A 22,667-nucleotide genomic window follows, 5' to 3' on the forward strand; every position below is an offset into this window, starting at 1 on the left:
ATCGTCAGGGCCACTAAGGACCCAGAGATCTCAACTGTTTGTCCTCTTGCGGGCCCGCCAGGTTTTCATCCTTTCGAAGTGCGCTATCTTCCCTGCATCAGAATGAACATACTTCTTGGTGAACCTGTCTAAGTTTGTATTTGAGTTGAATGTCTGTTTCTGAGGTTCCGTACTTTAAAAGATCTTTATTGTTCTCCACCAACCAAGGAGGGATCGTTTTGAGCATTCTGAAGTAGGATAACAAATCTGAAGAGGTGAGCGTAAAATGTGATCCTTCTTCACACTTGATATTGAACCCTTTTAGGTCCTTATTGAGGGATACCTACCTTCCTTACCTATCAGCAACGCTCATGAGATCTGTCTCTTGGGTCGTTTCGGGTTCTTCGTCACTTGCTGAGGTAAAGGTAGGGTTCATTAATTCTAATCTATCTACTGGAATGAAAGGTCTATTTAAAATATTCCTATTTATTCAGGGAAATGAAGTAATTTACTATGTCTACGATGTCATAGTCAATTGTGTCCACTGGACACCACAATCATTTTTACATAAATGTCAGAACACTGGTGTGAGACTTTAACGTAACTGCCTGATGGGCAATCTTACTAGAAACCATTATCTCAATTATTAATCATTTAAGAAAGGAAAGTCTGGAAATCCTTAAATTCGGCTTCCATGTGAGACCACATGTACCATCATAGTGATTCGTTATGGTCCAGCCCTCGTAACACGAATTCTGGACTCTGGTTATAATTAAGGCCGTCCAATCGGTGTGTGCCACACAGTGGTTCTACGGCATGGACCCTTAATTGAATCGATGTGACCTGCGTCTATGTCATGGACCGACATCTAATCTTCTAAGTTACTTTAAAGTCATTGTGGATGATGACCGCAAGGAAATGATGCTACAATGGCATATGGCCCTAATCTAAGTCACTGAGGTTGATGACCCCCTGACCATCCAAGTTTCTAGGCTGAAGGCTAAACACAATTAAGTTACATCGGTTGATGACCAAATTTTCCACTTTACTATCCCCAGCACATTCACTGCTCAATCAATCAAAGTTCAATAATTACAACAACAACAATGCTCACAAACTTTGTGGCAGTAAAATCCATTTCCTTCGGATATGTCCCCTTAATCGTTACTTTACATGTTAATATTCCCCAGAAAACAAACTAAAATTTCCAGAATGCATCTCCAAGTTATTCGCTTGATTAAAGTTATTTCAAAATGCGGTTTCACTGAATTTAATAATTTAATAAATTTAAATGATTTAACGAAATATTCACAAACAACAAATTTTATCTCCGCGGACTCTGGTTTCCTCACAAATTTCTACGCAGCTGTGATGTAAATTCAATATTGCGAGGTTTATCTGGCTGGAAAAGAATTTGTTACATCATTCATGTCCAGCTATATATCTCATCTCGTGATATCATGCTTAAAAATCTAATCTAATCCTAACCGTTATTAACACTTGGATATCCTAATAATCTACGTACAAAGCAAACAACTCGCCATATCATTACGATGTCATATCTCGTCATTACCATTATGAATTTTGCACACCCCTCGCAGACAAATCGATCATCACGACCATCGCTCTATATTTTGGACAACCTTGAAATTGGGTTACTCTGTTCCTTATACTCAAAGTTCATGGTTTCGAATGTTCATTACGTCCCCAATTACAGTATTTCACAATACTTAGATCATTACCGGCTATGAATTTTCAACTAAATCCAGCATTTAACGTTTTCCCTGGTCGAGAATTGCAGTATAATCTCGACTCCACTCCTATTCCCGTTATTATCCCCGCTGTCCGCTTAGGTCTCACCCCCCTCGCTCGCTTGGCAGTTACAGGAACCACCTGGTTTATTCACAGATGACTGACTTCTCAAATGTTCCCTTTAAACTCTGCCGACATAATTAAACAAATACGATATTCTAACCAACAAAATGCACAGATTATGCTTCAAGATGCCCACACTAATTATACGCGTCGCCAATTATACCGCTATGGATTTCTATGAATTTCTTTCCATTCCCAACATTATAAATATTCCCCGGGCTATCATATCCCGGCTTCAATGACAGGACTCTAACCTGATTCGCACATCTCATCTCAACTCATATAAAACATTCCTCGGGCTTCCGTATCCCGGCTTCAATGACAGGTCCAACCTGATTCACAAAACTGACCTCTATTTCCCAGCTCCACAATTATCATTGACAAAGAACTGGAATAAAATCCTCACTAGAAATCCCAACATCTAATATCGCACAATGCATTACTCATGAATAACTTTGCATAAATGATATCGTATTTAATAACTTGATTTTTTCACGAGAAATGACTGAAACATTCTACTAGATCTTTTTATTGTCAGTCAGACACAGTTTAAAATGGGCATAGGAAAACGTTTCTCTCCGTGACCAAATTCATCCCCTAGGTTCTCACCCGACAGCGCGCTTCCACTCGATTGAAAATGAGTAACCATGGATTATTATTATTAACGTCAAATTGCAGACAGAAGAATTTTACATCGAATGAACATCTCACTTTGACATCACAAATTACAGGCAGTACACTCACACGGATGACGATCTACATTGGACGTGATATCACTTCGGAACCCTATTCAATAACTTTTTACAACATTATATGGCACTCGCAAGACTTCAAAATTTTATCCAAGTGGAAAATAAAACAAATGACTCTTTTAGTCGTACCCTCACATTTACAAAACTTAGTAGGGGTGACCACTGCGTCGTAAATCCCCATTCAAATACAAGAAATCACGAGACAAGATATAAGAGGTAGTAAGATGGAAAGCCACCTACCTCATGTCCACGCCAGTATTCGTCTTAGGGCTCACCTGTGACCCTGGCATTTATTTAGCCATCTTTACATTCATGGCTGTACATCTCATTATGTTTCTTCAGGTTTCCTGGAATAAAGCATAAAAAAAAAGAAAATACCCTTCACTTGTTTGCGGAGCGCACACGATGGATTATAATTATTCCCGCACACGAATTACTTAATCACATTAGAATATTTCAGGACTTTGACCGTCCTATCTGATACACTTATTTCTCTCAAGAAAACTATCTCCCCACGGAGTCAAGACTTAGCCGCAATGGCTAAAATCTGCAGTCGAACTCAGTCTACTTTCGTTGATTTGATTTCGCAGAGCAGCTCAACAATTTCGTCCGCTTTGTATCACAAATGCCGGAGAAGGAAGCTTCGTCATGGCGTCCCTTCATATTTATAGCAGTTACCCCCTCTCTTCAGGTCTCTCCCTTTGCCGCCAAGAAAAATTTTATAAATTTTCTGACTTACCTAAACTGTAATTTCAAGAGTTTTGAAAGTGACTACATGCTTGCTACATTTCTGGCGGTAGTGTTCATGGACATTTAAAAAATTTTACGGGTTAGATTTGTGAGATTGATTGACCTCCTTTGATAGGCACTATATTTTTTGACTTGGCGTTGTCACGCCGTGTACACGCGCTTTGAAATAGTTCATAAAAATTACTTGAGATTCTTCCGCCGTCGACACGTGTGGTTGACGTCACGTACCCCAGAGCGTGGGACCGAAGGTAATCACCCCCTCGTCACGTGTCAAATCCATGCTATCAAGAATGCAACTTTTAATTATTTTGTTATATAATGCATAATGTTCTTAGGGCACAAAGGTCATGGGTTCATATTTCCCCCAAGACACGAATTCCTTTCGCGCGGTGACAAGGAATTTCCTTTAAATACTCCAGATGGCGAAATTTCTAATTTTGACGTCTGATGAAACATGACCTTTGAATGTAAATTCCTTTCCTCTCTCTTATGCAGTTGGTCATCTTCCGGTGTGCGGATACTGGTTGATGCCTTCAGCTTCCTGGTAGTTCTTGGTTACTCGGGGAGTTCGGGTTGCGGGGTAGATCTCCAGTGAATTGTAGTTGACTTATTGTATGTTAGGTGGTTTGTCCTTCCAACTTCTCGACGAACTTGCATTCACATCAAAATGCGAAGTTTCTGGGTTCAAATCCCTGTCCTCATTACTATCGTTGTCACTGACTTTCTTCATTTTTGCAGGTGGTTTACCGTTCTCCTTCTTCATCATTCTCCTCATCTTCTTCATTTTGGCAGCTGACTGACCCTTCTTCATCATCATCATCATCATCATCATCATCTTCATTTTAGCAGCTGGCTTACTCTTCTTCTTCATCATCCTCATCTTCTTTTTAGCAGCTGGTTTACACATCTTCTTCATCATCCTCATCTTCATTTTAGTAGCAGGCTTACCCTTCTTCGCATTTGCTTGAGCCTTTCTTGACGGACTATATTCGTCATTACTGGCATCCTCGTCTGAACGTTCATCCCTCTCATCACTGCTGCTTTTCTTAGGCCTCTTCTTCTTATTGGCGCCAAATCGTTTAGGTTTTGCTTTTTCCTCTTCAGACCCATGCCATAGATCAGAATGTCTGGATTTGTAATTATTCCACCTTCTATCGGCTTCATTTCCACGATGGCGTCTGCGTCTTTGGTAAGACTTTTCCCGACATCGACCCTGGTTCCTCCTACATGGATCACGGCGTCTACTCCACTTTCCGTACAGGTAGCTAAGCTGTTCCACGTTCTTACTATCCTGGTTTGGTATGGTTTCAAACCCTTGCCCATTATTCTCTTGTATGACTGCCTGCGAGACATCCCTATCCGGTCTACTCTCTTCGGTATGGTTTGCGACATTCGTTTGGTTTTCCACATGCGTAACTACTTGTGGCGCTGATTTAGGAGGCTTCATGTTAGTAAAATATTCAAGTAGACGGGCCATTATAACCTCCACTGTTTCTAACTTCTTGTTCGAGTCTTTCGCATCCACCTTTATATTTTCACTTGGTTCCTTCAAGCCTGCCTGTACCTCCTCAATACTCCTAGCCGTTTCTTCCTGAGTGGTACCTAAATTCCTTATATCCTCTTCTACCTCCGTCTTCAGATTGGCCTTAAGCTCAGCTTGATCTGACATCAACTGCTGATGTAGTTCCCTACTTTCGTTGACGTGCCTATCGAGGTCTCCTCTAATTATGTCCTGATTTTCACTAAGAACACGATGCAGCTCGCGAGTTTCTTTGAACTGCTGATTTATTTCATGTTTAAAGTCAACCTGTGCTTTAGTGTTCTGCTCCACCTTCACATTTAAGTCACCAATGTCCTTCCCAATATCCCCACTAGCTTCTTTACAACTATCCTGCGTGTCCTGTACGACCTCCTTCACGCCTTTTAATTCTACATCTGCACTATCTAACTTCATACTCATGGATTTAATATTCTCACTTAAGTCCTTTCTATCGGCTTCCGCAACCTTCCTATCGGCATCCATTCTCTCCATAAAGACCTTCTTATTATTTTCCATCCTCTCCATTAAGTCCTTGATCATTTGGGCCACCTGGCCTTGGGCCAATTCTCCCTCCTGCATAAACATACTGTATTTAACAGAAACGAAAGGTCATCGGTGAGCCCGAGACTTCAACGGCGTATAATAAGACTACAACGATAAACATCACAACATCCTCCTAATCTAACACATCACACTGTTAATGCAACATTCTCTAAAAAAATTTATTTAATAAAACGTGAACTGCAATGTTCACTCGATCAAAGTGATCAGCCAAAACACTCAAACCAGTATTCAAAAATTTGGGAAATTACTCTAACACACTTAAATTATACCTTTCATTCAGCAGATAAATTATTCTCATAGTGGTATCTCCTAGCCTTACTCATCGAGCGTTTATCTATTTCTTCGAGTTCACTATCAACTCTGGCGCACGATTTTATCATCCATAATGTGGCATAGCCTCAACATTATTTCTCTTTTCCCATAGTACACGATTTTTTTCAAAATATCCTTATCGTTATCGTGACTTAGGTTCCCTCATCGTTATCGTGACTAATGCCCCATCGTTAAGTGACTGATGCCACCACGTTGGAAGCCATTTTACTGTACCCTTTTAGGTCCTTATTGAGGGATACCTACCTTCCTTACCTATCAGCAACGCTCATGAGATCTGTCTCTTGGGTCGTTTCGGGTTCTTCGTCACTTGCTGAGGTAAAGATAGGGTTCATTAATTCTAATCTATCTACTGGAATGAAAGGTCTATTTAAAATATTCCTATTTATTCAGGGAAATGAAGTAATTTACTATGTCTACGATGTCATAGTCAATTGTGTCCACTGGACACCACAATCATTTTTACATAAATGTCAGAACACTGGTGTGAGACTTTAACGTAACTGCCTGATGGGCAATCTTACTAGAAACCATTATCTCAATTATTAATCATTTAAGAAAGGAAAGTCTGGAAATCCTTAAATTCGGCTTCCATGTGAGACCACATGTACCATCATAGTGATTCGTTATGGTCCAGCCCTCGTAACACGAATTCTGGACTCTGGTTATAATTAAGGCCGTCCAATCGGTGTGTGCCACACAGTGGTTCTACGGCATGGACCCTTAATTGAATCGATGTGACCTGCGTCTATGTCATGGACCGACATCTAATCTTCTAAGTTACTTTAAAGTCATTGTGGATGATGACCGCAAGGAAATGATGCTACAATGGCATATGGCCCTAATCTAAGTCACTGAGGTTGATGACCCCCTGACCATCCAAGTTTCTAGGCTGAAGGCTAAACACAATTAAGTTACATCGGTTGATGACCAAATTTTCCACTTTACTATCCCCAGCACATTCACTGCTCAATCAATCAAAGTTCAATAATTACAACAACAACAATGCTCACAAACTTTGTGGCAGTAAAATCCATTTCCTTCGGATATGTCCCCTTAATCGTTACTTTACATGTTAATATTCCCCAGAAAACAAACTAAAATTTCCAGAATGCATCTCCAAGTTATTCGCTTGATTAAAGTTATTTCAAAATGCGGTTTCACTGAATTTAATAATTTAATAAATTTAAATGATTTAACGAAATATTCACAAACAACAAATTTTATCTCCGCGGACTCTGGTTTCCTCACAAATTTCTACGCAGCTGTGATGTAAATTCAATATTGCGAGGTTTATCTGGCTGGAAAAGAATTTGTTACATCATTCATGTCCAGCTATATATCTCATCTCGTGATATCATGCTTAAAAATCTAATCTAATCCTAACCGTTATTAACACTTGGATATCCTAATAATCTACGTACAAAGCAAACAACTCGCCATATCATTACGATGTCATATCTCGTCATTACCATTATGAATTTTGCACACCCCTCGCAGACAAATCGATCATCACGACCATCGCTCTATATTTTGGACAACCTTGAAATTGGGTTACTCTGTTCCTTATACTCAAAGTTCATGGTTTCGAATGTTCATTACGTCCCCAATTACAGTATTTCACAATACTTAGATCATTACCGGCTATGAATTTTCAACTAAATCCAGCATTTAACGTTTTCCCTGGTCGAGAATTGCAGTATAATCTCGACTCCACTCCTATTCCCGTTATTATCCCCGCTGTCCGCTTAGGTCTCACCCCCCTCGCTCGCTTGGCAGTTACAGGAACCACCTGGTTTATTCACAGATGACTGACTTCTCAAATGTTCCCTTTAAACTCTGCCGACATAATTAAACAAATACGATATTCTAACCAACAAAATGCACAGATTATGCTTCAAGATGCCCACACTAATTATACGCGTCGCCAATTATACCGCTATGGATTTCTATGAATTTCTTTCCATTCCCAACATTATAAATATTCCCCGGGCTATCATATCCCGGCTTCAATGACAGGACTCTAACCTGATTCGCACATCTCATCTCAACTCATATAAAACATTCCTCGGGCTTCCGTATCCCGGCTTCAATGACAGGTCCAACCTGATTCACAAAACTGACCTCTATTTCCCAGCTCCACAATTATCATTGACAAAGAACTGGAATAAAATCCTCACTAGAAATCCCAACATCTAATATCGCACAATGCATTACTCATGAATAACTTTGCATAAATGATATCGTATTTAATAACTTGATTTTTTCACGAGAAATGACTGAAACATTCTACTAGATCTTTTTATTGTCAGTCAGACACAGTTTAAAATGGGCATAGGAAAACGTTTCTCTCCGTGACCAAATTCATCCCCTAGGTTCTCACCCGACAGCGCGCTTCCACTCGATTGAAAATGAGTAACCATGGATTATTATTATTAACGTCAAATTGCAGACAGAAGAATTTTACATCGAATGAACATCTCACTTTGACATCACAAATTACAGGCAGTACACTCACACGGATGACGATCTACATTGGACGTGATATCACTTCGGAACCCTATTCAATAACTTTTTACAACATTATATGGCACTCGCAAGACTTCAAAATTTTATCCAAGTGGAAAATAAAACAAATGACTCTTTTAGTCGTACCCTCACATTTACAAAACTTAGTAGGGGTGACCACTGCGTCGTAAATCCCCATTCAAATACAAGAAATCACGAGACAAGATATAAGAGGTAGTAAGATGGAAAGCCACCTACCTCATGTCCACGCCAGTATTCGTCTTAGGGCTCACCTGTGACCCTGGCATTTATTTAGCCATCTTTACATTCATGGCTGTACATCTCATTATGTTTCTTCAGGTTTCCTGGAATAAAGCATAAAAAAAAAGAAAATACCCTTCACTTGTTTGCGGAGCGCACACGATGGATTATAATTATTCCCGCACACGAATTACTTAATCACATTAGAATATTTCAGGACTTTGACCGTCCTATCTGATACACTTATTTCTCTCAAGAAAACTATCTCCCCACGGAGTCAAGACTTAGCCGCAATGGCTAAAATCTGCAGTCGAACTCAGTCTACTTTCGTTGATTTGATTTCGCAGAGCAGCTCAACAATTTCGTCCGCTTTGTATCACAAATGCCGGAGAAGGAAGCTTCGTCATGGCGTCCCTTCATATTTATAGCAGTTACCCCCTCTCTTCAGGTCTCTCCCTTTGCCACCAAGAAAAATTTTATAAATTTTCTGACTTACCTAAACTGTAATTTCAAGAGTTTTGAAAGTGACTACATGCTTGCTACATTTCTGGCGGTAGTGTTCATGGACATTTAAAAAATTTTACGGGTTAGATTTGTGAGATTGATTGACCTCCTTTGATAGGCACTATATTTTTTGACTTGGCGTTGTCACGCCGTGTACACGCGCTTTGAAATAGTTCATAAAAATTACTTGAGATTCTTCCGCCGTCGACACGTGTGGTTGACGTCACGTACCCCAGAGCGTGGGACCGAAGGTAATCACCCCCTCGTCACGTGTCAAATCCATGCTATCAAGAATGCAACTTTTAATTATTTTGTTATATAATGCATAATGTTCTTAGGGCACAAAGGTCATGGGTTCAATATCTTTTCAGTGTGGATGTGTATTTCTAAGTTGCTCCGAAGTCTGTAAATAACATCTTTGAGACTGGAATCAAATATTTTAGGGACCATCCTCCTTTCTTAATCGCCAGTTTTTCAAGCAGGCTATGCGTTCCAAGTGTTAAACAGTCTGCTGCATATAATGATTCAGGTCTAATTACACTTTGATAATGTCGAATTTCTGTTATAATATATATGTTTTGAGTGAGTCGAAAGGCTGTTTCAAACTTGTTGACACGTGTTAAGATGGAATTGTTGGATTCAAGCCACTCATCAAAGTACGTGAATTTTTCCCCTTTCAAGATTCTATCATGGGTTGTCAGAATATGTGGTGGAGCACGTACAGTGTTAGAAATGAAGCGAGTTTTTGGTACAGGAGATTTTGAGGCCAATCTTAACTGCGCATGCTTGCAGCTAATTGATTTGTTGAGTTGCTAGTTCAGAAGAGTAAGTAAGGAGAGCAAGGCAGTCAATATTGATACGATTATGAGCTCGGCCTATTTGAACTCCATTAGTAATTCTTTTAGATTGGAGGACATGGCCCTCTCCAGAGCTCAGTTGAAAGGTAGTGGTGATAGTCCATCTCCCTGCCGAACTCCTGTTTGGATTTGAAAGGCTTCAGAAATCTCAGGTAAGAATTTCACTTTGGAAGACGTACTAATAAGTGTATTTTGAATGATCTGTCGGGTCTTGTTGTCTAGGCCAAATTACTGCAGAACTTGGAAAAGCGTTGTGCGGTCACTCAAGTCATGCGCCTTCTGGAAATCTACAAAAGTGATGACAAATGGTCTGGCTCTGAGTTTCAGGTAGGCGATAGTCATTTTTAGATTCTGGATCTGTTCTACGCAAGATCTGGATTTTCGGAAGCCGGCTTGGTATTGACCTTTGTGAGTCACGTTGTTCTACGACTCTGGTGAGTAAGGCGAGATCTTAGTTCCACACGTAGTTCCTTAGGTGAGGCAAGTGGAGAACAAGAAGTATCCATAAACTTCGTCGGGGTCGGAAAAGAACAAGACTTCAACAAGGGAGGTCGGATAGGATAGATGAAAGTGAGGAGCCTGGAACAAGTAAGTGGAAGGAATGCCAGGACAAAGCTCAGGGCCCCGTGGTCGCCAACCCACGCTCCCAAGTTAAGAGCCCCTCAGGTCCCTTTTAGTCGCCCCTTACGACAGGCAGGGGATACCGTGGGTGTTATTCTTCCATCCCCACCCACAGGGAGACATTTTGGAAGAGTGTAGCCATATAGGAATCCCTCAAACTATGTACAGGTTACAGTAGGTGTACAAGAGGGAAGGGAAGGAAAGGCGGTGAGTTGTAGAAGACAGGTGGTCTAATGTTCTAAGGGAAAGGAGTTTGCAGGCTAAGGGCTCTATTCAGGATCAGAATTCAGGACAGCTGTCTGTGCGAAATCGGTACGAGTCACTCCAGGTAGAACAACAGAGGGAAGATGAGGAACAGGGAACTGTTGCTGAGATGTGTGGAAGTAGGAGGAAGGGAAAAGGTAGGAAAGGGAAGTGTAGAGTAGAGGATAGTTAAAGACAGGTGGAACAGGGTCAGAGGAAGGAGAAAAGGGAAGAGGAAGTAGCTTCTTCAGCTATCAGAAAAGATAGGGCTGACCAGGAGGGGAGGGGATCAAATGAGGTGGGTAGGGTTGAGGCTCTGGTCATGGGGGATTCCATCGTTAGACACGTGGGGAAAGTGTGTGGAGGAAAGGGAACCAGGGTAAAATGTTATCCAGGAATTAGGTTGAGGCAGATCTTGAGGAAAGTAGAAGGGAGGGAGGAGGGGAAGGAGAAAAGGGAGGAGGAAGTAGCTTCTGCAGTTATCAGGAAAGATAGGGCTGACCAGGAGGGGAGGGGATCAAACGAGGTGGGTAGGGTTGAGGCTCTGGTCATGGGGAGATTCCATCGTTAGACACGTGGGGAAAGTGTGTGGAGGAAAGGGAACCAGGGTAGAATGTTATCCAGGAATTAGGTTGAGGCAGATGTTGAGGAAAGTAGAAGAGAGGGAGGAGGGGAAGGAGAAGGTGGTAGTGTTTCACGTTGGTACCAACAACGTAAGGCAAGCTGATATAAGTACCAACATAGTTGGAGATGTGTGGGATCTGGTAAATGCAGCATGGGTGAAGTTTAAGAAAGCGGAGATTGTTATTAGTGGAATACTGTGTAGAAGGGATACTGACTGGAGGGTGATTGGGGATTTAAATGAGACTATGGAGTGGGTATGTGGGAAACTGGGAGTGAAATTTCTAGATCCAAATGGGTGGGTAGGAGATAGGGATCTGCGCTCAGATGGCCTTCATTTAAACCGCAGTGGTACGTATAAGTTAGGAAATTTGTTTGGAAGGGTAATAGGGAGGTACATTCAGGGAAACGGGATGGCCTAGGGAGCGGTGATAAGGGAACAGGAAACTGGAAATCAAGTAGGGATGACATTAAATTGTTAGTGTTGAACTGTAGAAGTATTGTAAGGAAAGGAATAGAATTAAGTAATTTAATAGATATATATTCACCAGATATTGTAATAGGAGCTGAATCATGGTTGAGAAATGACATAATGGATGCAGAAATTTTCTCACGGACCTGGAGTGTGTATCGTAGAGATAGGATAGGAATTGTAGGAGGGCGAGTATTCATTCTGGTGAAAGAAGAATTTGTAAGCTACGAAAAAGTTAAAGATGAGAAACATGAAATTCTAGGTGAAAGGCTCATTTCTGAAGATAATAGGCAACTTGATATATTTGGAGTGTACAGACCGGGAAAGGGTAGCGCTGACATTCTTCTTCGTTTTGCCTCATGACTGAGGTGTCATGACTATCATAATATTCAGCCCTCTAGCCGATGAACCATACTCCGCCATTCTTCCCTATCTAAAGCTTTCAATGTGGTTACTCTGAGAGAACACTGTAGGGGGCCGTTCACCATGTCAATCCATCGCGTTGGTATTCGTCCTCGTTGTCTGGTTCCCTGGACTTTGCCCTCAACAATCAGCTTTTGTAGACTACCATATCGGCGCATTATATGTCCAAAGTAGCGTACAATTCGTTGAGAGACCTTACACGATAGACGAACTTTTATCTGAAGTTGGTTCAGAATTGATGTGTTCGTGCGATGAGCTGTCCAAGGAATCCTTAACATTTTCCTCCAGCACCACATTTCAAAGCTCTCTATCCATTCACAGTCACGTTTGAGGATGGTCCACGTCTCTGCGCCATACAAGAAGACTGAGAAGACTAGAGATTCAACGAGCTTCTTTTTTGTCTCAATGGTGATGTTGTTATCTTTCCAGATCTTCCGCAGACGGATCATTGCTACCTTTGCTATTTCAATTCTGCGCTTTATTTCATCCTTGGAACCACCAGAATTGGATAGTAAGGAGCCTAGGTATACATACTGATGTACAAATTCACACCCTCCAATCTGTTTGATATGTAGCACTGATGCGGATTCAGAATTATTTGATAAGATAATCAGCTATGTAGGAAACGACATGGAAAGAAATGTGATTGTAGTGGGAGAACTGAATTTACCAGATGTCAACTGGGAAGGAAATGCAAACGACAGGAAGCATAACCAACAAATGGCAAATAAGTTAATATGGGAAGGACAGCTGATTCAGAAAGTGATGGAACCAACCAGAGGGAAAAATATCCTGGACGTGGTGCTGATAAAACCAGATGAGCTCTATAGAGAAACTGAAGTAATAGATGGTATTAGTGATCATAAAGCTGTTTTTGTCGTAGTTAAAAATAAATGTGATAGAAAGGAAGGTCTTAAAAGTAGGACTATTAGGCAGTACCATATGGCTGATAAAGCAGGCATGAGGCAGTTTCTAAAAAGTAACTATGATCGGTGGAAAACGGTAAATAAAAATGTAAACAGACTCTGGGATGGGTTTAAAGAAATTGTTGAGGAAAGCAAGAACAGGTTTGTACCTTTAAGGGTGGTAAGGAATGGTAAAGAACCACCTTATTATAATAGAGAAATAAGGAGACTAAGAAGGAGGTGCAAACTGGAAAGAAGAGTTAGAAATGGCTGTGGAAGTAAGGAGAAATTGAAGGAACTTACAAGAAAATTGAATCTAGCAAAGAAGGCAGCTAAGGATAACATGATGGCAAGCATAATTGGCAGTCATACAAATTTTAGTGAAAAATGGAAAGGTATGTATAGGTATTTTAAGACAGAAACAGGTTCCAAGAAGGACATTCCAGGAATAATTAATGAACAAGGGGAGTGTGTATGTGAGGATCTTCAAAAGGCAGAAGTATTCAGTCAGCAGTATGTAAAGATTGTTGGTTACAAGGATAATGTCCAGATAGAGGAGGAAACTAAGGCCAAAGAAGTAATAAAATTTACATATGATAACAATAACATTTACAATAAGATACGAAAACTAGAAAAGCGGCTGGAATTGATAAGATTTCTGGGGGTATACTAAAGACAATGGGTTGGGATATAGTACCATATCTGAGGTACTTATTTGATTATTCTTTGGACGGAGGAGCTATACCAGATGAATGGAGTTGCTATAGTAGCCCCTGTGTATAAAGGAAAGGGTGATAGACATAAAGCTGAAAATTACAGGCCAGTAAGTTTGACATGCATTGTATGTAAGCTTTGGAAAGGCATTCTTTCTGATTATATTAGACATGTTTTCAAAAAATTAAAAACTGATTCGATAGAAGGCAGTTGGGTTTTAGGAAAGGTTATTCCACTGAAGCTCAACTTGTAGGATTCCAGCAAGATATAGCAGATATCTTGGATTCAGGAGGTCAAATAGACTGTATCGCGATTGACCTGTATAAAGCATTTGATAGGGTGGATCATGGGAGACTACTGGCAAAAATGAGTGCAATTGGACTAGACAAAAGAGTGACTGAATGGGTTGCTATATTTCTAGAAAATAGATCTCAGAGAATTAGAGTGGGTGAAGCTTTATGTGAGCCTGTAATATTTAAGAGGGGAATTCCTCAAGGCAGTATTATCAGATCTTTATATTTTCTTATATATATAAATGATATGAGTAAGGGAGTGGAATCAGAGATAAGGCTTTTCACAGATGATGTTATTCTCTATAGAGTAATAAATAAGTTACAAGATTGTGAGCAACTGCAACGTGACCTCGAAAATGTTGTGAGATGGACAGCAGGCAATGGTATGTTGATAAACGGGGTTAAAAGTCAGGTTGTGAGTTTCACAAATTGGAAAAGTCTTCTCAATTTTAATTATTGCGTTGATGGGGTGAAAGTTCCTTTTGGGGATCATTGTAAGTATCTATGTGTTAATATAAGGAAAGATCTTCATTGGGGTACCGGTAATCACACAAATGGGATTGCAAATAAAGGGTACAGATCTCTGCACATGGTTATGAGGGTGTTTAGGGGTTGTAGTAAGGATGTAAAGGAGAGGGCATGTAACTCTCTGGTAAGACCCCAACTAGAGTATAGTTCCAGTGTATGGGACCCTCACCAGGATTGCCTGATTCAAGAACTGGAAAAAATCCAAAGAAAAGCAGCTCGATTTGTTCTGGGCGATTTCCGACAAAAGAGTAGCGTTACAAAAATGTTGCAAAGTTTGGGCTGGGAAGAATTGAGAGAAAGAAGGAGAGCTGCTCGACTAAGTGGTATGTTCCGAGCTGTCAGCGGAGAGATGGCGTGGAATGATATTAGTAGACGAATAAGTTTGAGTTGCGTTTATAAAAGTAGGAAAGATCACAATATGAAGCTAAAGTTGGAATTCAAGAGGACAAACTGGGGCAAATATTCATTTATAGGAAGGGGAGTTAGGGACTGGAATAACTTACCAAGGGAGACGTTCAATAAATTTCCAATTTCTTTGAAATCATTTAGGAAAAGGCTAGGAAAACAACAGATAGGGAATCTGCCACCTGGGCGACTGCCCTAAATACAGATCAGTGTTGATTGATACCTCGACTGAACGTTTGGCGCGTTGCCAGAGAGCGTTGTGGAGCTGTAGTAGCCGTGTTGGTGTATCACTTTGCTTATGGCACGTTGTAGCGAAACACTGCTATATCTTAATTTGAACAGTGTATTTGTTAGACCGTCTGCAGAGTGTAGGTTAGGCCTGACACTTGACGAAGTTGCCATCTCTGCATTTCCATAGCGCATTCAACTGCCAAGTCTCTTACTCCAAGTGTTGGCCTCGCTTTCCTGTTACCAATATTTAGTTGTACAGAAAGTGCCACTTGAATGAAGAAGAGTGCAGTGTGGCTCAAACATCGCAGTGCACGTCCACAAGTATACAGTATTTAGAGGAAAATTCAAGGGTTGGATTCCTCATATACAGAGGAGACAAAACATTTAAATAAACGTGGTCGACCGACACAGATAGGGCTTATGGCGACGATGGGACAGGAAAGGGCTAAGAGTGGGAAGGAAGTAGCCGTAGCCTTAACTGAGGTACAGCCCCAGCATTTGCCTGGTGTGAAAAGGGAAACCACGCGAAACCATCTTCACAGCTGCCGACAGTGGGATTCGAACCCACTATCTCCCGGATGCAAGTTCACAGCTGCGCCCCCCTAACCGCACGGCCAACTCGCCTGGTTTAATTATAAACATTTATTGTAATAATCATTTTATCTTAATCCGTTTACCCTCCATGGTTGGTATTTCCCTCGGACTCAGGGAGGGATCCCAACTCTACCACCTCAAGGGCAGTGTCCTGGAGCTTCAGACTTTGGGTCGGGGGGCACAACTGGGTTGAAGGACCAGTATCTCGCCCAGGCGGCCTCACCTGCTATGCTGAACAGGGGCCTTGTGGGGGATGGGAAGATTGGATTGGATAGACAAGATAGAGGGAAGGAAGCGGCCGTGGCCGTAAGTGAGGTGCCATCCCGGCATTCGCCTGGAGGAGAAGTGGGAAACCACGGAAAACCACTACCAGGATGGTTGAGGTGGCAGTCGAACCCACCTCTACTTAGTTGACCTTCCGAGGCTGAGTGGACCCCGTTCCACTTTTCAAATTTCGTGGCAGAGCCGGGAATCGAACCCGGGCCTCCAGGGGTGGCGGCTAATCACGCTAACCACTACACCACACAGGTGTAATAATTTGTTCCTTTTTTTTCAGGGTCTCTATCCTTACAATGTTAGAGTCAATATCTTGTCCTCAGTCTCTGGTTTATGTATACCTACACTACAAGTCACACCTTTTGCCAACGGCCGTAGCCGTGTTGAAACACCGGATCCCGTGAGATCTCCGAAGTTAAGCAACATTGGGCGTGGTCAAGATTTGGATGGGTTGCCACGCGCTGTTGGTGGGGGTTAAGAGAATGGAGGAGCGGAAAGGAACGGGCAACCCTACCGTACGTAAACTCCGGCTCAGGCACACCTCTGCGGAGGTTCGACCTGCCTTCGGGCAGAATACACCCTTACACCCTTTTAGTCACTCTTTAGAGTTCATTTATCTCATTAACTCTCCCAAACCTAGGAAAGTTCTCATAGAAGGATGATGAACTTTGGGGAGATCACTACAAGTTAACTAGAGTTTGTACTGTTGCAGAGACGCTGCGAAAATACCCACCTCTACTACATCTGGATCGAGTTTGCCATAAGGATTACAAACTACCGGAGAGTGAAGTCACGATCGAGAAAGGAACACCAGTGTTCATACCTGTGTTCGGGATACACCGAGATTCACAATATTACCCTGACCCACTGCGGTATGATCCAGAACGCTTCACAGAGGACAACAAAGTTTCTCGACCTCAGTTCGCCTACATGCCCTTTGGTCATGGACCTCACAACTGCATCGGTAAGAGTTCTCCTAGTGCCCTATGTTGGATTAATGTTTTGTGGAAGTAACAAGTTAGATACAATTCCTTCTTATTCTTATTCTTATTCTTATTCTTATTCTTGCCTTTTCTCAACCATTTGAGATCAGCACTAGGGTGCACTTTTACGGCCGGATGCTCTTCCCGCCACCAAGGCTATGTTGATATATTCACTATTGAGTGTCTCTGTTTATGGTTGTTACTTATGTGAGTATACGAAGGAAGTGTTGTATATATAAAGCCTGAGGAAGTAATCAAACGATAAGACCCCGGATCCTCTACTTTGATGGTGGTGGTGATTATTGTTTTAAGAGGAAGTACAGATAGGCAACCACCCTCTATATATATAACACTAATCAGAGAGAAGGGGCTGCCACTTCCAAAAGTGAGGGTATCGGCCAAAGAAAGTCGAGGGCCACGAAGGGCGGGAACATGAAAGACACCCTAGGCCTCGAGAGCTCTAATGCCGTCGGGGTCGGAAAAGAACAAGAGTTGACCAAGGGCGGTCGGACAGGATAGATGAAAGTGAGCAGTCCGACACAAGTAAGTGGAAGCAATGTCAGGACTCAGCTAAGAGCCACCTGGTCGCCAACCCACGCTCCCAAGTTAAGAGCCTTTTAGTCGCCTCTTACGACAGTTAGGGTGTTACTGTACCGCCCCCTACCCTGCAGATATTCCAGTACCGTTGCCACAAGTTCGGCCGTTCAGCGTGAAAGTACTTCTGACGTCGCACTGACTACTGTTACGGTTGTGCCGAGTGTTTGTCCCACTGGAGTTCAATACCACCGGACTGAGGAGGGACGACCAACGTCCTACCATCTGAGCAGTATGCAAGAGATGCGCTCTAAGTATGGTTAACAACACGTCTGGCCTTCACACATGTCGCTGCATTCCAACAGACCGCCCACATTCTTACAGCGCAATTCCTTACTCATTAGCATATGAAAATGAACACAAAGAAAATTGTTCTGATGGACTGCGTATCCATATGTGGCTGGGAGGCGTGACCAGGAGAATAATGAATAGGCAGGGGATTGTGGGATACGAGGTTTTAAGCACCCTGATCAGCCGGTGGGAAGGATGCGTTCCTAACTGGAACATTCCGGAGCAATGGCTGTTCAGTGAAACAGATAGGTCTTATGGCAACGATGGGATAGGAAAGGCCAAGGAGTTGGAAGGAAGCTGCCGTGGTGTAGCCCCAGCATTTGCCTCGTGAGAAAATGGGAAACCACGGGAAACCATCTTCAGAGCTGCCGACAATGGGGTTCGAAACTACTATCTCCCGGATGCGAGCCCCTAACCGCACGACCAACTCGCCCGGTGATGATGTTTTACACTTCGTATGACGATTCTACAAATTGAGATCTTCCTTTCCAGAGCTAAAACTCAAGCCCCATTACCAACATATTCACATACCAATTTTAGATCTAATACCGAAAATACCCATTTTGTGATATATTTGGTTTTGAAACTACAAGATTCGATTCTCCTCCTCGGAGTTTAACCCTTTTTTGCCGTACGTACAATCTGTCACGGATAGGATTAGAAGGCACGGCATCAAGACCATTATCATCGACAATTGTTTGCAATCTGTTAAAGATCCTGTTGTGAACCGTGCTGGGACCGGGCAAGTTGGCCGTACGGTTAGGGGTGCGCAGCTGTGAGGTTGCATGCGGGATATAGTAGGTTCGAGCCCCACGCTGGCAGCCCTGAAGATGGTTTTCCGTGCTTTCCCATTTTCAAACCGGGCAAATGCTGGGGCTGTACCTTAATGTATGGCCACGGCCACGTCCTCACTCTCCTACGCTTCTCCTATCCATCGTCGCCCTAAGACAGCTCTGTCGGTGCGAAGTAAAGCAAATTGAAAAAAAAACTGTGCTGGAATACATTATAAACAATTTTTGTTCTTGTGGAACTGTTTATGTTGGCCAGTCGAGTAGGGAGCAAGCAAGCAATACCAGGTGTATGCGTAAGTCTTCCGGTTTCACTAACAGATGGCGCCAGCGTATGAATTTGACACATACGTCAGTTTGTTCGTCTGACATTAACCTACCAACATACACAAGTTGAGTCTAGCGTCTCTGTTGCATCGTTCATGTCGACGTTTGTACCTGGAAAAGAACATTTGCGGCACGCATTGCTTTTCTTTAATCAAAAGAAAATGCTGTGGAAAGTCATCGTTTGCTGGTAGAAACATACGGTGAACACGCTCTATCGATTAGAACATGTGATTTCGATGTGAAAGGCAGTGCGCGCTCTGGTAGACCACAAGAGTGCGAAGATGGGCAATTGCATGCGTTACTGCATGGCCCAGACGACATGGCATAGTGATTTTGTTACTAGACAATGCGCCGTCTCACACAGCAAAACCAGTGAAAGACACCTTGAAATCGCTTGGATGTGACATCCTTCCGCACCCGCCGTACTGCCCCGACCTGGCGCCATCTGACTGCCACCTCGTCGCATCAATGGGGCACGCGCTCGCAGAGCAGCACTTCAGCAATTTCTAGGAAGTTGGAAAATGGCTCGACGAATGGTTTGCCGCAAAAGACAAGCAGTTTTTCTGGCATGGTATTCATAACTTACCTTAAAGATGGATGAGGTATGTAAAAGCCGATGGCCAATATTTTGAATGAACGAAAAATGAATTTTCCTCGAAAATTACGTGTTTTCTTTAGCACAAAACCCGGCAAAACCTTAAGCATATACGTGGTACATCAGGACTATGAAATCCGTCACATGTGAGGCGAAATGCTTCACAGGCGAGAGACATTTCTGAATATCCGAAGAAATATAACTTAGGCGACGGTTCTACTGCCCCCCCCCCCCCCCCTGAAACGAACTTCACTTCTGGCAGAGTATTTCTATCTGGAGTCTAGTTTTTATGGAGTGACAATCGCCTTTATAAGATTCATTGTTATCTGAGAAGACGATCGAGATTGGAAAGCGTCAGCCCGTGTAATTAAATAACGACCTAATATTCGTGATTATTGTTTTAAGAGGAAGTACAACTGGACAATCATCCTCTATACCACGGCCTCTCAGGGTGCATGCGCTGTGCACGTTGCAAAAGACGACTTGATCTATTTGGAGCAATAGAGCTGTCTCTCTTTCCCCTACGCCTGTCCCATTCGCTCCCCCTCTCTCCCTCTTCCTCACTTTCTCCGTAGCGCTCCGAATTCGAGCTGAGTAGAGCCGAGCTTAGCCGAGTAGCCCAGAGACGAAGCGTTGGTCCGAGCCGAGCCGAGCGGGACCGATGCACTGTGCACAGGAACTCTGCGCCGCTGTTTGCACGCGTGATATTTTGGGCGTTTGAGAGGCCCTGCTCTATACAACACTAATCAGACAGAAAAGTTGGAAGGGATCCGACACTTCAAAAACTGAATATAGCGGTCAAAGAAAGAGAAGGACCACGAAGGGCGTGAAAATGGAAGACTCCCTAGCCGTCGCAAACCTAATAGCGTCGGGGTCGGAAAAGAACAACAGTGGAGCAAGAGAGGTCGGATGGGATAGATGAAAGTGAGGAGCCTCGCACAAGTAAGTCGGAGCAATGCCAGGCCTCAGCTCAGGGCCTCGTGGTTGCCAACGCACGCTCCAAACTTCAGAGCCCCTGGGGTCCCTTTTAGTCACCTCTTACGACAGGCAGGGGAGACCGTGGGTGTTCTTCTATCACGAGTATATTGTTATCAACTAGCCGACCCCTTAGATTTAAGTGGCTTAATTTCCCCGCCTCTCTCTCTCTCACATCATACGCTGGCAAACATTATCTTTCGATCAGGTGCATGCTACTGTTTCATGAGCTCAACATTAATCTGCTTTGTAGATAAGTACCAAATATACTCACTGTTTTGAACAGTTCATTTTGTTTGTCTGTTCCTAGGTATGCGGTTCGGTCTGTTATCCACCAAGGTGCTCTTGGTGAACGTCCTCTCCAGATTCGAGGTGTTGCCATGTGAAGATACTCCCCGTCCTGTAGAACTCAGCCCCTTCGCGCTTTTCCTCTCATCTGTCGGGGGAATTCCCCTCGTCTTCAAAAACATTGGCTCCGAGATGCTGGCCGTGTGATGGCACTTTCTCAGTGTTTCCAAACAAAATAAAATAAATAAAACTATTGAAGGTGAAGAGTTGCTTCATATGTATCACATCGCGAGTCTTGGTGTACCTAATGGTCGTTTGTATACAAGAAAATTACTTCAGAACGGTCTGGATCTCAAGGTCACGGGTTCAAACCGGCAACGGCAGTCACATTTTACAACAACTTAGCACTGCATGTCAGCATATAGATATCTGGTGATTACACGATTAATGAAAACTCAACAATGGGTGTCTCTACCATCCGGAAGCTAGAACGGGTACGCAAGCAGGTAACTGGCGTCAAATATAAATACCCGCACAAGGAAGCTGAGGTCGCAGGATTATTATTTTTAATTGTGCAAAAATGACTGGGGCTGCAGAAAAAAATGGGGTTTGTAAAAGCCGAAGTGCTGGTGATCACAAATGAAATGGCGATTGGTTTTTAGTGCCGGGAGTGTCCGAGGACATGTTCGGCTCGCCAGGTGCAGGTCTTTTGATTTGACTCCCGTAGGCGACCTGCGCGTCGTGATGACGATGAAATGATTATGAAGATGACACATATCAATCAGTCAATCAATCAATACTGATCTGTATTTAGGGCAGTCGCCCCAGCCCCCCGTGGTAGCGCAATTAACCAATGCTGATTAAAATTCCCGACCCTACCGGGAATCGAACCCGGGACCCTTGTGACCAAAGGCCAGATATCTGGTGACACATTTACTGTTTACTAGACACGATTATTTAAAACTCAACAATAGGTCTTTCTACCATCCGGAGCATTACAACGGATAGTCGAAATGGATACGCATATAAGTAAGAAAGTGGTGGTGATTATTGTTTTAAGGGGAAATACAACTGGGCAACCATCACATTAATCAGCGAGAACAAAATGTAGGCCTAAGGAATCCGACACTTCGAAAAATGAAGGTATCGGTCAGAGAAGGACAAGGGCCACGAAGGGCGTGAAAATGAAAGACTCTCTGGCATTCGCAAACCTAAAAGCGTCGGGGTCGGAAAAGAACGAGAGTTAACCAAGGGAGGTCGGACAGGGTAGATGAAAATGAGGAACCTTGCACAAGTAAGTGGAAGCAATGGCAGGACTCTGCTGAGGGCTCCGCAGACGCAATCCACCCTCCCAAGTTAATAGCCCCTGGGGCCCCTTTAAGTCGCCCCTTTCGACAGGCAGAGGATCTCATGGGTGTTTTTCAGCTGCCCCCACCCACAGGGGTTATAAGTAACAAAACGAAAGTTTTCACATTAATGTCAGTTTCCTCATCTTAATGTCAAAAACTTTGTAATGTATCTTACACCGACCACATTGTGAGCTGTGCTGCCACATGCTCCACTAGGACGGTACATACAGT

At 42.8% G+C, this 22,667-nt stretch overlaps 1 protein-coding gene across 2 annotated transcripts in view; it reads left to right on the forward strand.

The window, feature by feature from the left end:
- Positions 1-21,344, forward strand: part of LOC136875811 (cytochrome P450 6k1) — a 57,445-nt gene extending 36,101 nt beyond the window's left edge. The window contains exons 4-5 of one of the 2 annotated variants that reach the window (XM_067149422.2): positions 16,959-17,210; positions 21,110-21,344. In XM_067149422.2, coding sequence (XP_067005523.2) covers positions 16,959-17,210; positions 21,110-21,294 — 437 coding nt within the window. In that variant the 3' untranslated portion in view covers positions 21,295-21,344. The remainder of the gene's footprint in view (positions 1-16,958; positions 17,211-21,109) is intronic. The other variant, XM_067149423.2, reaches the window with a different exon arrangement.
- Positions 21,345-22,667: the final 1,323 nt, after the last annotated feature.

The sequence above is a fragment of the Anabrus simplex genome, chromosome 6, assembly GCF_040414725.1.
Source record: "Anabrus simplex isolate iqAnaSimp1 chromosome 6, ASM4041472v1, whole genome shotgun sequence".
NCBI classification, from domain to species: domain Eukaryota; kingdom Metazoa; phylum Arthropoda; class Insecta; order Orthoptera; family Tettigoniidae; genus Anabrus; species Anabrus simplex.